General features: G+C 35.1%; 1 protein-coding gene across 3 annotated transcripts in view; it reads right to left on the bottom strand.

The window, feature by feature from the left end:
- Positions 1 to 8,022: 8,022 nt before the first annotated feature.
- The window catches only part of PPP4R2 (protein phosphatase 4 regulatory subunit 2), a 51,612-nt gene continuing 41,717 nt past the window's right edge, over positions 8,023 to 17,917 (bottom strand). For 2 of the 3 annotated variants that reach the window (XM_054595509.1, XM_054595510.1), the window contains exons 4-10: positions 15,371 to 15,464; positions 14,181 to 14,390; positions 13,512 to 13,549; positions 12,422 to 12,496; positions 12,057 to 12,200; positions 10,841 to 11,130; positions 8,023 to 10,583 (exon numbers count right to left, since the gene is read on the bottom strand). In XM_054595509.1, the coding sequence (XP_054451484.1) occupies positions 10,264 to 10,583; positions 10,841 to 11,130; positions 12,057 to 12,200; positions 12,422 to 12,496; positions 13,512 to 13,549; positions 14,181 to 14,390; positions 15,371 to 15,464 (1,171 nt within the window). In that variant the 3' untranslated portion in view covers positions 8,023 to 10,263. The remainder of the gene's footprint in view (positions 10,584 to 10,840; positions 11,131 to 12,056; positions 12,201 to 12,421; positions 12,497 to 13,511; positions 13,550 to 14,180; positions 14,391 to 15,370; positions 15,465 to 17,917) is intronic. The other variant, XM_054595511.1, reaches the window with a different exon arrangement.

The raw sequence follows: 17,917 nt of genomic DNA, 5'->3' as shown, positions 1-17,917 counted from the left end.
TGACAATAAATGAAAAAATCCACTGAGATGATATAACCTAGGAATCACTTATGTATCCAACATAGGGAGCACCTAAATATGTAAAGCAAATCTTGATGGACATAATAAGAGAGACAGAAATACAATCATAGTAGGGGATTTTAGCACTGCATTGACATCAATGAATAGGTATTCCAGATAAAAAAATCAGCAAGGAGATGGTGGCCTTAAATGACACACTAGATCAAAGGGATTTACTTGCATCTTTAGAGCATTTCACCTCAAAACAGCAGAAATTTACTGTTTTTCAAGTACACAAGGAATGTTTTCTAGAACAGATCACGTGGTAGGACACAAACCAAGTCTCAATAAATTTATGAAGATTGAAATCATGCCAAGCATCTTCTCTGACCCACAATGCTATGAAACTAGAAATCAATCACAAGAAAACTGAAATGCACGTAAGGACATGGAAGCTAAATAACATCGTTTAGTAACATGTTATTTAGCTTCCATGTCCTTACATCAGAAGGTACCTTAAAACAAATTAAAATGAGAACACAACAACGCAAAATCTGATGGACACAGGGAAAGCAGTCCTAAGAGGGAAATAATAGCATTATGAGCCTATTTCAAGAAACAAGAAAGAGCTCAGATAAACAATCTAACTTCACAGTTAAAGGAACATGAAAAAGAACTACAAACAAAGCCTAAAGTGAGTAAAAGGAAGGAAATAATAAAGATAAGAGTAGAAGTAAACAACATAGACTCTAAAAGAACAATACAAAAAAAAAAAAAATCAATGAATCCAACAGCTGGTTCTTTGAAAGGATAAACAAGATTGACAAACTTTTAACCAGACTAATAAAGAAAAAAAGAGAATGCCCAAATAAATAAAATCAGAAATGAAAGAGAAGTAATAACTGACACCAAAGAAATACAAAACATTGTAAGAAAATATTACAACTACATGCCAACAAATTGGACAATGTGGATAAAATGCATACATTCTTAGAAATATGCAATCTTCCAAAACTAAATCAGGAAGAGTAAGAGAATCTGAATACATAATGACTTGTGAAATTGAAACAGTAATTTTAAAAAACACCCAACAGAAAAAAAAAGCCCTTGACCAGGTGGCTTAACAGGTGAATTTTACCAAACATTGAGAGAATAACTAACACCTCTCCCTCTCAAACTATCCCAATAATTTCAAGAGGAGGGAAGACATATGAGAAGATGTTCCTGACATGCTCAACATCACTAATTATCAGAAAAATACAAATTAAAACCACAGTGCACTATTACCTCACACCTGTCAGAATGGTTATCATTAATAAATCAACCAGCGAGTGCTGACAAATATGTGGAGAAAGGGGAATCCTTGTGCATTGTTAGTGGGGATGCAGATTGTTGCAGACACTGTGGAAAACCATATGGAGTTAACTCAAAATATTAAAAATAAAATTGCCTTGTGACCCAGTGATTCCACTTCCAGGAATTCACCTGAAGAAACCCAAAACCCTAATTTAAAAGAATATATGCACTCCTATGTTCATTGCAGCATTATTTACAATAGCCAAGATTTGAAAGCAGCTCAAGTGTCCATCAGTAGATGAGTGGATAAAACACAATGGAATGCTACTTAACCATTAACAAAGAAGAAAATTTTACCTTTGCTACAACACAGATGAACCCTGGAGAACATTACACTAAGTGAAATAAGCCAGTCAGAGAAAGGGAAGTACCCTATGATTTCACTCATATGTGGAATATAATGAACAAACTGCACTAGCAAGCAAAATAGTTTCGTAGATAGAAACTAGGCTGACAATTATGCGGGGAAGGATGTTGGGGACACAGAGGGATGGAGCAAAAAAGAAAAAAAAAAAAGAGAAAGAACTCATGGGCAGGGTCAACAATGTGGTGCTTTCAAGAGGGAAAGGTGAGTGGAGGTGGAAGAGGGTATAAGGGGGATAAATGGTAATGGAAAAAATACAGTAAATATGACTGCTGGGGGGAGGTTAGGTGATGGGGGGATTGAGCAAAAAGGAAAAAGGACTCATGGACATGGAGAACAGTGTGGTGATTGTTGCGGAGAGGTGTGTATAGCGGGACTAAATGGTAATGGGAAAAATACAATAAAAGAGAAAAAAGAAAAAATACACTAAATAAATAAGAAATTAAGAAAGAAATGCCCTGGCTGGTGTGGCTCAGTGGATTGAGTGCTGGCCTGTGAAACAAAGGGTCACCGGTTCGATTCCCAGTCAGGGCACAAGCCTGGGTTGTGGGCCAGGTCCCCAGTGGAGGGTTAGAGGCACCCACACACTGATGTTTCTCTCCTCCTCTTTCTCGTTCCTTCCCCTCTAACAATAAATAAAATCTTTAAAGAAAAAGAAATTAAGAAAGAGGAGGGGAGGGGAGGAGAGAAGAAAAAAAGATGATCTCTATGTTGGGTGTGGAGTGAGTGCCAAGATGTATTGAAAAAAGCAAGGTGTACAACAGTGTATTTGGTGTGTTACTTTTGGGTAGAACAGGGAAATAAGACTATACACTTTAAATTGCTTATATTTGCATCAGGAAACACTAGGAAAAAAGCAAAAAACTAATAAAAATGCTTACCTATGGCGAATTGGAGGGGAAAGGTGAGAACAAAGGTGGGAGTGAGAGTTTTATGTGATCTTGACATTTTAACTATTCAAAAAAAACTTTCATTTATTCATTAAAAAAAAGGACTTTTATTTCACAACATCCCAGGTTTACATGAATACCTATGTGGGGATGAGAGTTGAAGGGATAGGTGGAGAATGTGACTGCTGTAATAAATGAGTATTTTTTGCATATTGAAAAATGAATATCTGCATATCTGCTTTGATGCAATGGAAAACAAGTTACATTAAGAAGCCAAATCTAGTTATTAATTGGAAGAACATAAGTATGAGAAACAGCTCAAAGAATTAGAGGGACCCCATGCATGCTGCAAGTACATTCTGACACTGGCAGTCGCTTCTTTCAATGGAGCAGGATCCCTCTGTGGGGCACAACCACAATGCTCAACACAAAACATCGTTTCAGAGATATGCTATTTAAAATGGAGCTAACCTCCCCCAATACTCATTCCCCTCCCCTCCTTCACTTAGGTCCATAGCACTTACCACCATCATATATACAAAGGTGTATCTACTTATCTTAATTGTTGTTATCTCCAGAGCCAGACTAGTAAGTAGTCCCTGAATAAATATATATGGATGAACAAATGAGCAGGTTACTGCCTGGATTGATGACTCTTTCTGAAATATTTGATACTAGCATGTTCACTTCATCTCAAAAATCAGGATGCATCTCTCAGTCACCATCAGCCAGTGGTGGTGGTAGTAGAGTCCATTGCAACAGCATGTGCAAAGTGGTCATTGCTGCTCACAGTGTGGTCACTTCAACTGAGTTATCTACATTGCTGGTACAAGATGCATGTGAAATTAATCACCATTGAAAAATGTCTTCAAAAGGCTTGCTTACACTGATTCCCAATTGAGAAAAATTGTTATCATGCCCCTCCCAGAGTCATGTCCTGGAAGTCATGGAGACACAGAAAGGAGTAAATCTGACACTAGTGAAGCAAGTATTCGTCATTGTGTGAATGACCGAAAATTCAGTATTTCCCTGCCATGCAACAACCAAGAATTTGAGAGTCTAATAAAGAAAAAGGCAGTCTTCCCTCAGTATCTGAAGGGAATTGGTTCCAGGACCCCTACAGACACCAGAATCTACAGATGCCCAAGTCCTGTTACAGAACCACCTCCCAAAATTCAGGTTCATGTGCCTGATGGGCTGGCTAGCTGAAACACTGAAAACACTAGTGTTTGGAGAGGGAGAAAGGCTTATTGGATTTGACCAAAGTAAAAGGACCTCTGAAATCTGTCTTCCCCAAACAGAAGTTAGTATGAAGCTAGGAGTAGGGGAGGAGGAGTTTCAAGGAACCAAGGCCAAGTCTGTTTCTTTAGTCAAAGATAACATTTTATGCGGCCAGACTTCTGAGCAGCACCAGCTAGTTTACAACTTTCTTAAAGGCATCTATGCTTCCTGAACCCTGACCAGTGTGGCCCACTTCATTGGGTATCCTCCCTGAAATGCTGCTGGTTCAATTCCAGTCAAGGCGCATGCCTCAGTTGCAGGTTTGGTCCCTGGCCAGAGCATGTGTGAGATGCAACCAATCAATGTTTTCCTCCCTCTCTTTCTTCTCCCTTTCCCCCTCTAAAAATAAATGAATTTTTTAAGGCACTTATTCCTTTTGCAAAACCACCCACTGGGGATTTTAGTCAGGAGTCCTGATTCTCATTCTGACCTTCCACTTTTGAAAGGTCCCAAGGCAAGTTGCCTTTCTTTACATCAAGGATTTATAAAATAGGGATATTAATCTCATAGAGTTGATGGGAAAGTTAAATGCAGTAATGTGACATGTGCTAAGAAAAATGTGAGTATAAAGTATGTACTCAGTGCTTTCTAGTATTGTCCTGATAGCAACAATCACGGAAACCTTGACTCTGATTCCAGTAAAACTGGCTTCCCCAGAGACAATACACATTTCCCCTTGCATGTTCAGGTCCTGGAGTAGATCTAGCTATATACCCATAATTACTTTGAATGCTCCCAATAACCCTACCATGTAGATACTACTATTTCTCCTACTTTATAAATGAGGAAACTAAAGCTCAAAGTGAGCCTCAACAGCGGACAGGTAAACTATCAATCTATTATCATTGCAACTCCCCTCTCTCTCTACTCTGCCCATTCCAGCAGGCTGTCTCCCTGTCCTGCTAATCTCTCAAGGTCAAGCTGAACCCCACATCTGAAGATCCTTCCCAGACTGTGTCGCAACTGCACTAACGAGTCTATGAATCTTTTCAAGTCGCAGGCTAGTTAGTTAAAAATTTGTGTTGCATATTGTCCACCAAAGGTGACTGAATTCTTCAAAGGTCAGATATCTTTTTTCAATTACAGTTGTCCCCATTTCCCCATTACTCTTCCCCAACCCAACCAACCACTACCTCCCAGTTTCTCCCCACCTCCTGCTGTCTTTGTCCATAGGTCCTTTATAGTTACTTGAGGACTCTTCTCCTTTTCCCCATTCCCCCCCCCCCCACCACCACCCACCATCCCCACTTACTGTTTCTTTATTTTCATGTTTCTTATATTTTGCTCACTTGTTTCGATTAGTTTCCACTTACAGGTGAGACCATATGGTATTTGTCTTTCGCTGCCTGGCTTATTTCACTTAGCATAATGCTCTCCAGCTCCCTCCATTCTTTAGTACCCCAAATACGTAACGACTCACACAAATTGCCACCTAACAGGTGGCAATTTTTTTTTTTTTGCATCTCTGTTTGTGTACTTCTTTCATTTGTTGAAGTGAAATTTGAAAACCATAAATGCATTACATATAATCCAAACTGAACACTCAAACACCTGGGAATTCTTTCTGTGCTCTATTAATTTTTAGAGGGAATTATATACGCAGAAAATTTATCTCCAACTTATCTGTAATATACTTCTAATATTCAATACAGAAACCTAATGACTTCAAGGCACTACAAACTGTTGAATTCTGAATCACCACATAGTAAGCTATATTTAGTAGTTTGTTGCTTACATCCATAACCCAACTTGAAAAATAACTTACATATTTGGCAAGCTGCTGTATCCTCCGTGACACACCTCTATCTATGGAGCTCTCCCTTACACTGCCAAAACTGTGGGAAAGACATTTTAATAAACCCATGTTAGGAACTGGACCACATTTTCTAACAGAAACATTATAAATGCTTAACTACTACTGCCAAACTACTAAACCACTCATATTAAGGACTCAATAGCTTCATATATAATAGCCTGAAAGTTAGCTACATTTCCAACAATTTCTGTAAGAAACTATATTCAGAATTCCAGCCAAGTAACTTAATATCCAGTTAATAAATTCAAAGACCAGAAACTTTAATGCTCACTAAAAAATTACTACAAAATCTGTTTTTCTAAAACTGTTAGAACACAAGGAAACATTCCAGATAGCCAAGCAGACATATTGCACATCTTAGTCAGTGGAAGAATCAACCTTCCTATTATTAACTCAAAACTCTGTATTAGCTATACTTAGTGAGGATGAGATTAAATATGGGGTTGAAACTCAAAACTATTTCTTATCGATTCAGAAACATGCTGATTAGTACCCCAATCTACCTTCTGACTTCAAAGCTATAGAATCTTCTATCACCTACTGTGCAGTATGTATCAAGAAATGAGAATCCAGAATTGAAAACAGAATCCTCTCCACTTAGGGCAATTCTATACTACTTCTACCACGTAGTTGTCTGAAAGATTTCTAAAATGATTCTAGACAAATGTTGTAGATTTGTGCATACAAACTAGAGCCAAATTATGCCAAGAGAAATTCTGACATGGTAAATATAAATTTCTATTGGATATTAGATTGGAGTTGCTTAGCAAAAACTGTTCATTCAACTCAGAAGCAGCCTCTTTGCAAAAGTTACCACTTAAGAAACAGAGCTGTAATAAAGTAATGAATGCATCAATCTTTCCTCACTATACAGATCAGGAAATGCTTATGGATCCTGAACTATGAGGTGAGGAGGAGGGAAAAGCAGGGGAGGGGTTGTGAACTTACCACAGCAAATAATTCCACACATAAAGATATTCTTCTAATTTATATTTTATTGCATTATGAAAATAATACATTTGGCAAAGTAATCTGGACTCCCAAGTTGAAATGAAAATATGAAAGTGTACTGATTTTTTTTTTTAATGTGAAGTATTATATGTATTCTGTCCAATACATCCTAGCATTATTAGGGCAATAATCCGATAAACCTAATTGTAACTGCCTATTAAATTACAAGGTGTTTTTGCACTTATGCATTTTATGATTAGCACAACTCTCAAGAGAGAACTGGCCATCATTTGATCAAAGTCCATGCATTTAAGAAATTTCTGTTCAAAAGACATTTTGAAACACTACCCCAGTTTTTATTTCGTTCGCTTCTACAAGTTGCATTTTCATCCTTACCATGTTACAGTTCTCATAATCAAACACTGTAGCAGCTTTAGATTGTGCCCAAGTACCTTTACAAATAAACCAGTATATTACATTTAAAAATTGTTGATTTTACAAATCTAAAATGCATAAAAACAGGCTTATCTACACCAGCAAAGTACTCTAAGCCTCAATGTTTTAACAGGCCACACTACCTGGATCAGGACTACGGGTATCTTTCCAAGCCGAAGGGTCATAGTTTCCTCACAGGCAATTCCATTACTCAGCCCACACTTTTGACAGGTGCAGTTACAATAAATCCAAACCAGATTAAATTTATCTAATAATTAACATTTAAAACATTTCCCACTAATAATTAACACTTGCCACTAGTTTCTGTTCTGCTACATTTTCAAAACTTAAAAGCTGCATTTTAAAAAATGTAGTTGATGTTTTTACTTTTAAACAGGCAAAGTGCCAAAAATGTATTATGCATTTATTGTTTTTTGACCAGCAACAATTTCAAATTCTTTTTACATGTTGGGTTCAGAGTCTAGAGTCTTACAGGTAAACAATCTGCTCCAGGCGAAAAAAGAAAATTTCAATCACTGAGATTAAAATTAATCATTGATTCTTTAGATCTTTTAATATGACTTTGCTGGTGGTGTGTTAAGAAAATGTGCCTAAAATTAGTCTTTTAAAAATCCACATCTGAATCAGTTACTATTAGAATATTTTCATGAAGTGAAGTCTGTGTAAGTGCACCCATACATACTTGTGGAAATTTACTTCCAAATGGGCATCAGTATCTTAAACCAGCTGAACAAGGCTCCCCAATTTAAGTATAGAAGTATTCCATCTATCCTAAAGATATTCCATGAGCATTCTACAATTATCTATATAAAAAGCAACAACCTATCAACATATGAATATCTAATAAATATTAAAATTATTAAACTATAAATCAAAATGCAGATCTCTCATAGAGTTAAGTGACAGCATTTTGGTACATTCACCATTATTGTACTTTATTTAATAAAGATATACATTTGCCCTTGCAAAAATAACAATTGCAAGTTTACAAATAAAACCACAGACCTCAAAGTCATGATGCTAATACTTCCAACTTATAAGAAAAGGAAATCTATTTGTTTACAAATGGTCCATGGCACAATTAAAATAAAAATATCAAAAGGTCACAGGATCTTAAAGAACAGGTTTATTGACATTAATTTCATAAATATTCTAAAGAATATTTCAAGATTTCTTAACTTAAATTGTTTACAATCTGTTCTTATTGGCAAAATATCCCTCAACAAAATAAGGTTAACAGGTCACTAAAAATGAATGTCACATTTAAAATTTGCTTCATTTTAACAGTTCTGTAAGTTTGTTTTTAATTTGCAAGAGCTTTTTCTCCCCTCAATTACAGTAAATCAATATTGTTTTTATTGTAACCATTAGACATATTCATAAATGTATCACCGAGCTGCTGTGAACCTGACAGTCAAGTCAGTCAGTAGTATAGTACCCTATAAACATAAACGGAGCCAAATCATTTTGGTATTTTTAGTCATAGGAATTTTAGTAGTCAAAATGCAAAACTGCGGTTGCCACCCATATCACCCAAAAGCATATGATACAGTATTAGAAATTGTTTGCAACTTACAGTTTTGTAAGTTCATCTGTGTATTTCAGGTATCCAAAACTAAAAAAAAGGAATTACTTTATATTTTGATAAAAATGTACTCAAATATTTCATAGCATTAGTATTTATTGCTTCATATGAATACTGTATTGAAAGCCCAAGCATTCAGTTTACACACAGAAATTATACAGTTATACACCGCATCACAAAGGCAGTGAACACATTACACTCTACAAAATCTACTTTACAGAAATTTAAAAACTCTAAATATCAAAAGGTACAGCTGAAGAAACAGGTATAAATTTGGCAGCCAGTAATTGTGCCAGAGAAATTGCAGCTTGCATGACACTATATATGTGAATTTGAAAATATTGAGTTTAAAGTAATCATTGTGCTTTGTATTGGTCTGAAAACTGTAACACTGGCTGTTGAAGAAGCATGTTCAAAAATATTTAATTCACTTCAAAATGTCATACAAATTATGGTGGTTTCTATGCACCCCTAAAGCCTGTCATTTAGCTCCAGTACATTACTAAAGTAATATATTAATTCTTCCAGTACAGTGGTGTTTCATATCATTGACAGTTGCATACTCTAGAATAATTTAGAAAGCATGTGTAATATTCACAATGTTCAAAAAAAACAAGCCAAAGTTTAAAGAACCTGCCTGGTTCTTCTGAGATGTTCTTATGTCAGCTTTATTAAGCATTCATTCTACAAAATACTAAGCTAATATTTGAACACCATTTCCAAGATAAAGTATATTTTCTCATAAATAATGAAGTCTTTTTCTCAGGCACCTCAAAAGTATACAAAACATTTTCAGTTTGAAGAGATCTCTTGGAATGTGTTTAACCTGGTATTTCAATAGACTTAAGATTTCCAGGGTTTCATCGGGGCCAGATTATATTTGAATTACTCAGAAAAGAAGGAAACTATCTTCTGAAAAAGTGAACTCAATTATTTCCCATAGAAAAAGTATCCACTGTATTTATTCATCTCTTATAGAAACAGAAAAATATAACATTTCCCCCCATTACAGAGTGAGAGTGTGAGAGAGAGAGAGAGAGAGAGAGAGAGAGAGAGAGTGTGTGTGTGTGTGTGTGTGTGTGTCTGACTTAAAGTTCCATTGTACAACAAACAATAAAATCTGGAAATAAGCATGACATCTTAAAATTCACATGTTAAAATGTTGAAACTATGACCAAAATATGAAAACGGCTGGAGCTGTCAGAAAGATAAGACAAAAAGCTTTCCTGTGTATGTATAAACTAAATAATCTCCAAAAGGTTTTCAAAATTATAATTACTTTCCAGTTTAAAAACTTTAATTCTAAAATTAAAAAAAAAAAAAATCTATACACAAACCACTGATTTGACCAAATCAAAAAAAGTCAGCGGTAAGCAGGACCCAAGGAGCTGATAGTCACATTTCTTACATGTACAACTCTTTCAGGATTTATTCCACAAAATACTTTATTTTACAACCTGCTTCTCTTGTAAAAACTAAACGTCCACTTTATTACACAGACGATTTATACAGTGTAAAACCAGAACTGTATGTAAAATACTGTTATCTAAATGTTTCTAAATAGTTAGTCTTGTTCCATTGGTTCTTCTATGACTTCTGTGGCTTTGTCATCATTTTCCATGGATGATTCTGAGAGAATTTCTTCAGTTTTACTGGAATTGGATCCTATTAATTCTTCTGTTTCACGGCAATCAGAACCACTACTTTCAGGGCCTATATTTTCACTACCTTCAGAATGTGTATCTTTCTCAGCTTGAGTCAGATCAGATTCCTCCATTTGATTATTTTCCTCAGAAGTCTCTTCATTCACAGTTAAGGCATCATCAGATTCTTTTTCTTGATTTTTTCTTTCTGGGATCATTTCTCTTGATGTCATAAAAGACTCTAAAAATAAGCAAATGTTGTTGTAGTTAAATTTTATTTTCAAAATACCTCCAACAGTTAAGTTTCATGAATTGTGATATTCTACAGTTCAAATCATATCCCCTGAAACTCAGCAGCAACTACATAAATGTGGGAGAAAAGCCCAACATCAGCATTTTATAAGGAATTCCATTACGTTACATTCTTTCACGCAAAAATGAAGTATAAGAATTTGAGGATGTCCTTACTCCACCCTTTTACAGATGGTCTCTAAATACCTTCTTCTTCCTCTTCATCCTCTTCCTCATCTTCTTCTGTACAGTGTTGCCTGGTACAACTACTTTCTTTGTCTTTATCCTGAGATGAAGATGATTCTTCTGCTTCTTCTACCATAACCGAAGAAATTTCACTGGAAGATGTCTGACTGTCTGTCTCTCTGGCTTCACTTTCTTTGTCAAATCGAAGTCTTTTTACCTCATGCCCTTCAGCTTCCACAGCATCTTCATCTGGGTGTTTATTTTTTATAGGGCTCACTGAGGAACCTTCTGATCCAGAAGTCAGAGAGTCACTGTAAATGTTTTTTTAAAGTGTCATTAGTAAGATTTTCATTTTCTCCATTCTCATTTTTAAGGTCTATTAATTTTTTAATTGTATTTCAGTGTCAAAGTTAAATTATACTATCTAGGCCAAAAACGAGAGAGAGAGAGAGAGAGAGAGAGAGAGAGAGAGAACTTCAAGGGAACCTGAACTGTTTAATGAGACTTTCCCACTAGGAACTAGTCAACAAGGTATCTGACCTTTCAATTTGCAAGTTAGATGTCCTCCTACAATAAAACTTCAAGTCTTGCCCTGGCTGGTGTGGCTCAGGGTATTGAGTGCTGGCCTGTGAACCAAAGCATCGCTGGTCTGATTCTCAACCAGGGCACATGCCTGGGGTGGCAGGCCAGGTCCCCAGTATGGGGCATGTGAGAGGCAACCACGCACTGATGTTTCCCCCTCTTTCTCCCTCCCTTCCCCTCTATCTAAAAATAAATAAAATCTTTAAAAAAAAACCAAGAAAAACAAAAACTACAAGTCTTTCATATGGAAATATTCTATATTCTCTTACTCATTTAGTCTTCTTTCCCTTTATGTGATGCAGAATATTTGAGATGGGATATAAATGTTTCCTTTCATGATCTATAGTAAGATATTATTCACAAAATTTCAACTCACTTACAACTCACTAATAACTAAAAAACAAGACATAAAATGTATTATGACCACTTTATTTTCTTAAGACCGTATTTTAAAGAGGACCTCCCCAAATTAGCAGTTTTACTCCTTTTCTACGCCCATCTTCAGCATGTGCTAAGAGCTCCTCTAACCACATTAAAACCTGTTTTATACCTCAAAACAACAATAATTTATAAATAGTAAACAATGAGTGCTGAAAACCAGCAATAAACGTTAACATTTTATAAAAATTTAAAAAAATATGTATCACAAACAAACCTGTGATTTTTGTCCTCATTTTGCTGTAAGTTTGACTCTCTGCCATCAGTGCCCTCAGGCAAGCCATTTGCTGTCATGGGGACTGACAAAGAAACCTTTGGTCGATTAAGTGGCCTGGGTGTTCCGGGCCCATTTATGTTAGACCTGTGGTAAGATAAATGAACATCATTTTCCTATTTTGCTAAAAGTTACACCTTTCAGGGTAACTCTGACTTTCATATACATAAGTTACCAAATTAACTAATTCTGTTTAGTATATTCTATATCCTCCATAAATTGCCCAACTTTTAAAAAAGTATATTGATCTCGCTACTCAAAATAAGGAAAATGTAAATTCTGTGAATATTAAAAATCAAGAGTCTTACCTTTCAGTATAACTTGGTGAATTTCCAGGAAACATAACACCATTCATTCGATTTAAACTATTTGAATTGTTTTTTCTATGAGGAAAAAAACAAAAAACACTGTTATGGATGGTTTAGTGTCTTAGTTTTGACAAGAATCAAGAGTCTACATCTTTTCTAAGATCTGTCACAGAACCAAACAATAATCCCCTGCAAGAAATAGCAATTATGGGATTCTCCTGACAACATAGGTATATTTTTTTTAAAATTCTAAAAAGAATTTCCATTTCTGTTTATGAAATCAAGAGATATTTTTAACCTTAAACCTAAACTGTTTAATGAATATTTATTCCCACTAGGAACTAGTCAACTAGTTGTATGACCTTTTAGTTCAATTCTCCAGCAAGTTAAATGTCCTCCTATAAGTAAAACTACAAGTCTTCCATATGGAAATACTCTTTAGATCCTCTCACTCATTTAGTCCTGCTTCTCAATAGGAAGCAACATCCTCCTCATAATACCACTACTCTACATCCTGAGACATCTGGCAATGTCTGAAAACATTTTGGGGGCAGGCGGGGGGTGGGGAGCAGGGAGGAAAGCTAGAGGGTAGAGACAAAAGACACTGCTAAACCTCCTGTAATTTCCAGGATAGCCACTCATTAACAAAATGCTAATTGTGCCAAGGACTATGCCCTTAACTGACATCCTAATTTGCTATATAAATCTTGAGAACTGAAAACATAGTTTTCCATCATGAGGAGGAATGTCATCAGGCAGCTATCAGCTATTCCTAAAGATGTCTTGGGGAAAGGTATCGAGACTAGGATCCCAGAGCCAAGTGACATGACAATAATATATATCCAACAATGTGAATATTACAGTAAATCATGCATCTCTTTAATCTAAGTATCTTTATTGGAAAAACATACAGCTAATGTTATTGGTAATATTCTACTTTGGAATCTGGGTGGTAAATTCACAAGTATTTATAAATGTCCTCCTGCTTAATTACATATAAAATAAATGCAACCTACTTTAAAATGACTATATTAGAAATATTATAAGTTAGAAACTTACATACTAGAAATAGAAAAATCTCTGCACTTACTCTGAAGAAGGATACACACAGCTAACAACCATCACATTCTGCAAACAAAAATTGGACATTTAATATGAGGACGTGTACTACAACATGAAGTTCAATCATTTGTTTTTAATTTCTCAAATTCATCCTGGTAGGTTAAGTTTCCATTTAGTCTGATTTTATTAATGAAAGAAAATAAATATTTAAAAATAAAAACTTACAATCAAAAATTAAAATTAAAGACCAAAAGCTATATCCTACTAATGCATTTATATTTTTGGCAGTCTTATTTAAAATTTTTACTCTACTTTAGTTACTTTGAAGCCATAACATTATACATTGCATGCAATATAGTGGAATTGTGCTCTATTTATTGTAGTTAGAATCACCCCATGATACTTGGATATAAAACCTTTTAGGCCAAGTATAATCAATTTCCTTATAAAGCAGTACCAATCAAAGCCTGATGTGTAGTATCATACCAGGGGGGCGGGGGTGTGTCCAAAAAAACCCGGAATTTATTTACAAATGTTGTGTATTTATTGTTACATGTTTAAATTTCAATTACGTTCAAAGTACTCTCCACCTGATGCAATACACCAATGGAGACATTTTTTCCACTGCTTAAAACAGTTATTGAACTTGTCAATTCTGATGCCTTTTAGTGCTTCTGCCATATTTTGTTTGTTTCACCTCTTCCACATCAGCAAAACATTTCTCTTTGAGGACTTCTTTCATCCAGGGACACATACAAAAACCCGGTTGGGGTGAGATCCAGTGACAAGGAGGGTGGGGGGCACAGGAGGTCATGCTGTTTTTGGTCAAAACTGAACTCTCAGTCTGGTGTGGGCTGGCACACTCACAAATCACCCAACGTGAAATAGGCAAACATGCTGAAAGAATCTTCAATAAATAAATAAATAAATAAATATTTCATTGAAGCCAAGTGCAGCCTCTCATTAACACAAGCAGCTGGTACACTGATACAGATGGCTTCCTAGAACCCTCACATAGTAGGGGAAGCCTGCCCTTCAAGGGACCTGCCCTCCAGAAGATAATTCTGGGTTTTTTATGGGGGGGGAGGGGGTCCCGCCATGAATACCCCCATAAAACAAACTCAAAATATTAACGCAGTAAGGCCCTATGATCTACTGTAAATCACTGAAGACTTTGGATTCTTGCTTCCAGGGTATAAAATAACTGAGTTTGAACTATAACCTTAAAATGAACACTGGACTATGTTTCAGGATTAATATCCAAGTGAGGGAGTTAGCCACCCACTAGTCCAATCTCAGTTCCCAGGGCTCCTTCACTGTCTTCAGTCTTCACAAGCCAACTTCCTCAAACACCTCAATGTCTTTGTTCATCATGCTGTTTCCTCTGTCTAAAATGTCCTTCCCTTATTACTAACATCCCCTCAATTCACACAAAACCTAGTTCTTCATTCTTAAATCTGACCTTTATCTTTCTTAATATCTAATGTAAATACTTTATATCAGTGATTTTCCAGAGCTGTATACCTCTGAATTCTAGAACTGAAATAAATTCCACAGATTAGCAAGTTTGCAGTAACACGCTATTAAAAAATATCAATTATAGAACTTTACAGAACATTTAGTATGTTGATGTATATACTATGAATATCCAAGAGATAATACTAAGCTGCTTCCCCAAACTTAATTAATCACAAGCCCTCCTCTGCCCCTCTATTAAATCTCTGAAACCTTGACCACAATTCAGAAAACAATTTGGGAAAAAAGTTCAGGTAAGTTGAGAAACTTATTTCAAGAAAAGATGCCTGCAACAGCTCTTACTTACTCAATGTGTTTTTCTAAAATATATTATGCTGCAGTTTAATATAATTCCAATAACAAAATAAATACCTTCTCTACTCCTCTGAGAAATTTGTCTGTTCCTGTATAATTTCTCCTTGGATCTGTTAGCAATTCACATAGTCGCTGAATAGTAAAAGGGATACTGCAAAAAATATAATTTAATAGTTTGAGGTCACTGATTATTAGGAACATTATTATTCTCACTATTTAAAGCTTTATCTAGTCAAGTATGTGTTAAGCTACAAAAGGAAATGCTACAAGAAATGAATCAGTCACTTAAAACCAGGCAAAGACAAGAGGTAAATCTTTTTATTTAAAAAGAAATCAATTTTTCCCTTCCTTCCTTTAAAAAGCAATGTAGAACATCCAAAATTAACTGAAAGCTTAAAAACTGAGGGAAAAAAATTAACATTATAAATTCTGATAATTCAGTTAGAGGTTTACAAGAAGAAATAAATAAAATCAAGTTAGAGATTATTTTAATACAGAAACTTTTCCTCAAGCATTCTTTGCATACAAAAATTTCTTTAAAAGTGTTGAAATAAAACTACAAATGTTTTGTCAGAATCAAGACAAATGATTCCAATGAAAACGTACTATAAATATGGTTCTGCTTTATAACTGTGTATATTTCATCACACTTAAAGTAGACACAAAAATAATACTTTGATAAATGACTTTACTAAATAACATCAACCATAACAGAATTTTCACTTAATGAAAACAAATGCAAAACTGACGTAAGTTGGAACTAAAGTCATTTTATAAAGTTTTGATCTCACATTTTATTAGCATTCCTGAGAATTACAATCTGACCATCAGATAAGAAAAATGCAGCTAAGAAATACAAAATAAATTTCAGACTTTAATATCAAACCTATTTATTCTCTCATAAGGAAAACTACAAAGTCTCACATTAATAGTTAACATTCAAATAGCTGTTTATTGTTTGCAGGCAATTTGACACAATATGCTCCCTCCACCCCAAGGTAAAGTTGCGTGAGCAATACTGCCAGGATTCAAACTCACTTTCTGTAACTTCAAATCCCATATCCTACTCTCCTCTATACCACACATACAGCACCTAAAATGCTAAGTTTACTTTCTTATTTGACAAACTAAATTTAATTCTCATATTCTATCAATACTAGTCTCATATTTTTATAAAGTCAGTATAAGATTTAAACAAATTTTGAAAATGTATAAAGTAAATGTTATTCATACGAAAATGTAAACATTTTAGTTATTTGGGAGGGCAACAATCTAATGAACAAAATAAACTGGTGATGGACAGAGGGAAAGAGGGGGCAGGGCCTGGGTGCGCAGCTGAGGAGGAATGGGGACATCTCTAACAGTGTCACCAAAAATAATTTTAAAATATAAAAAAATAAAAAGAATCAATTCTTTCTCAAGTGGCATCAAACATAAAGTCAGAAAACTGTCATTTTGACAGAAGACTGGACCCTAACTAAAAGATGAAACGTTCCTGGTATCACAAATATTCAGAAGCAGCAAGAACCACATAACTTCCTTCATATTCATCATGACTGCAATAGGAAATTCCTTGGGTGCAGGAGTGTCCAACCAGCAGCCCATGGGCCGCATGTGGCCCACAATGACTATGAATGCAGCCCAACACAGTATCATAAATTTATTTAAAACCTTTTCTTTGCTCATCAGTTTTCATTAGTCTTTGTGTATTTAATGAGTGGCCAAAGACAACTCTTCTTCTTCCAGTTCCAGAGACACCAAAGGGTTGGACACCCCTGTCTGAGTCTTCTCTCCTTTGATTCTGACAATCCATTCAGTGTGAAATACACTGTCAAACTAAGAATCTTTAAAATGGAAAAAAGAAGCACCAAATACACCAACAACATTACTAATAGTAAAACAGTAAGTTTACACATGATTTGTTCATTTTTATAAAGACAACACATAATTGGAAACCTACAGCAAATACATAAAACAACTCCATCTTGAGAGAGAGAGTACATGGTAATAAACATCAGTTTCGAAATTGTCTTATTTTGTAATTGAAAGCTTCTGAAGAGCAAGATCTCTTCACATATATTGTGGTCAGTATGGTCAATATTTATATACATATATAACTTAAATGCATTACATGATTTCAGACTATAGTGGTATGCCTAAACCTTAGGTCCCTCTTCTAGATCACTACTCTCCAAACCTTAAACACACACCCGCCCCCCACTTATGGTATTTCCTCATTAAATATCTCACAGTGACACTGTAATCACAACTGTTTCTACATTAAAAAATAAACAAAATAGCACCCAGTGTTAAGATTTTTAAATACTTAACTGATACTTAAACAATGTCTAGTTATGTTTTTCCCTACAATTAAATTTCTTTCACACACCAAAAGCTAATAATTTCTCTTAAAACTAGCTTTTAAAAATGAAAATCTTTAAATTTCCTGTTTAACAATGTTTACACTAAATGTTTGGCTAATTTTCTTTAGGAAGGTAAGTAAAATTGCAGTCAATTATGAACAATTTATGTTTTAGTGAATACTACTACTTTCAGGGGAAAAATTATGTTTGGTGAATATTACTACTTACAAGGGGTACATTA

This window comes from Pteronotus mesoamericanus, unplaced genomic scaffold, assembly GCF_021234165.1.
Source record: "Pteronotus mesoamericanus isolate MK-2021 breed Mesoamerican mustached bat unplaced genomic scaffold, CSHL_Meso_final scaffold_54, whole genome shotgun sequence".
Lineage (NCBI taxonomy): Eukaryota > Metazoa > Chordata > Mammalia > Chiroptera > Mormoopidae > Pteronotus > Pteronotus mesoamericanus.
Note: the sequence above shows the minus strand (reverse complement) of the source record. Positions and strands in the feature narration are given on the sequence as shown.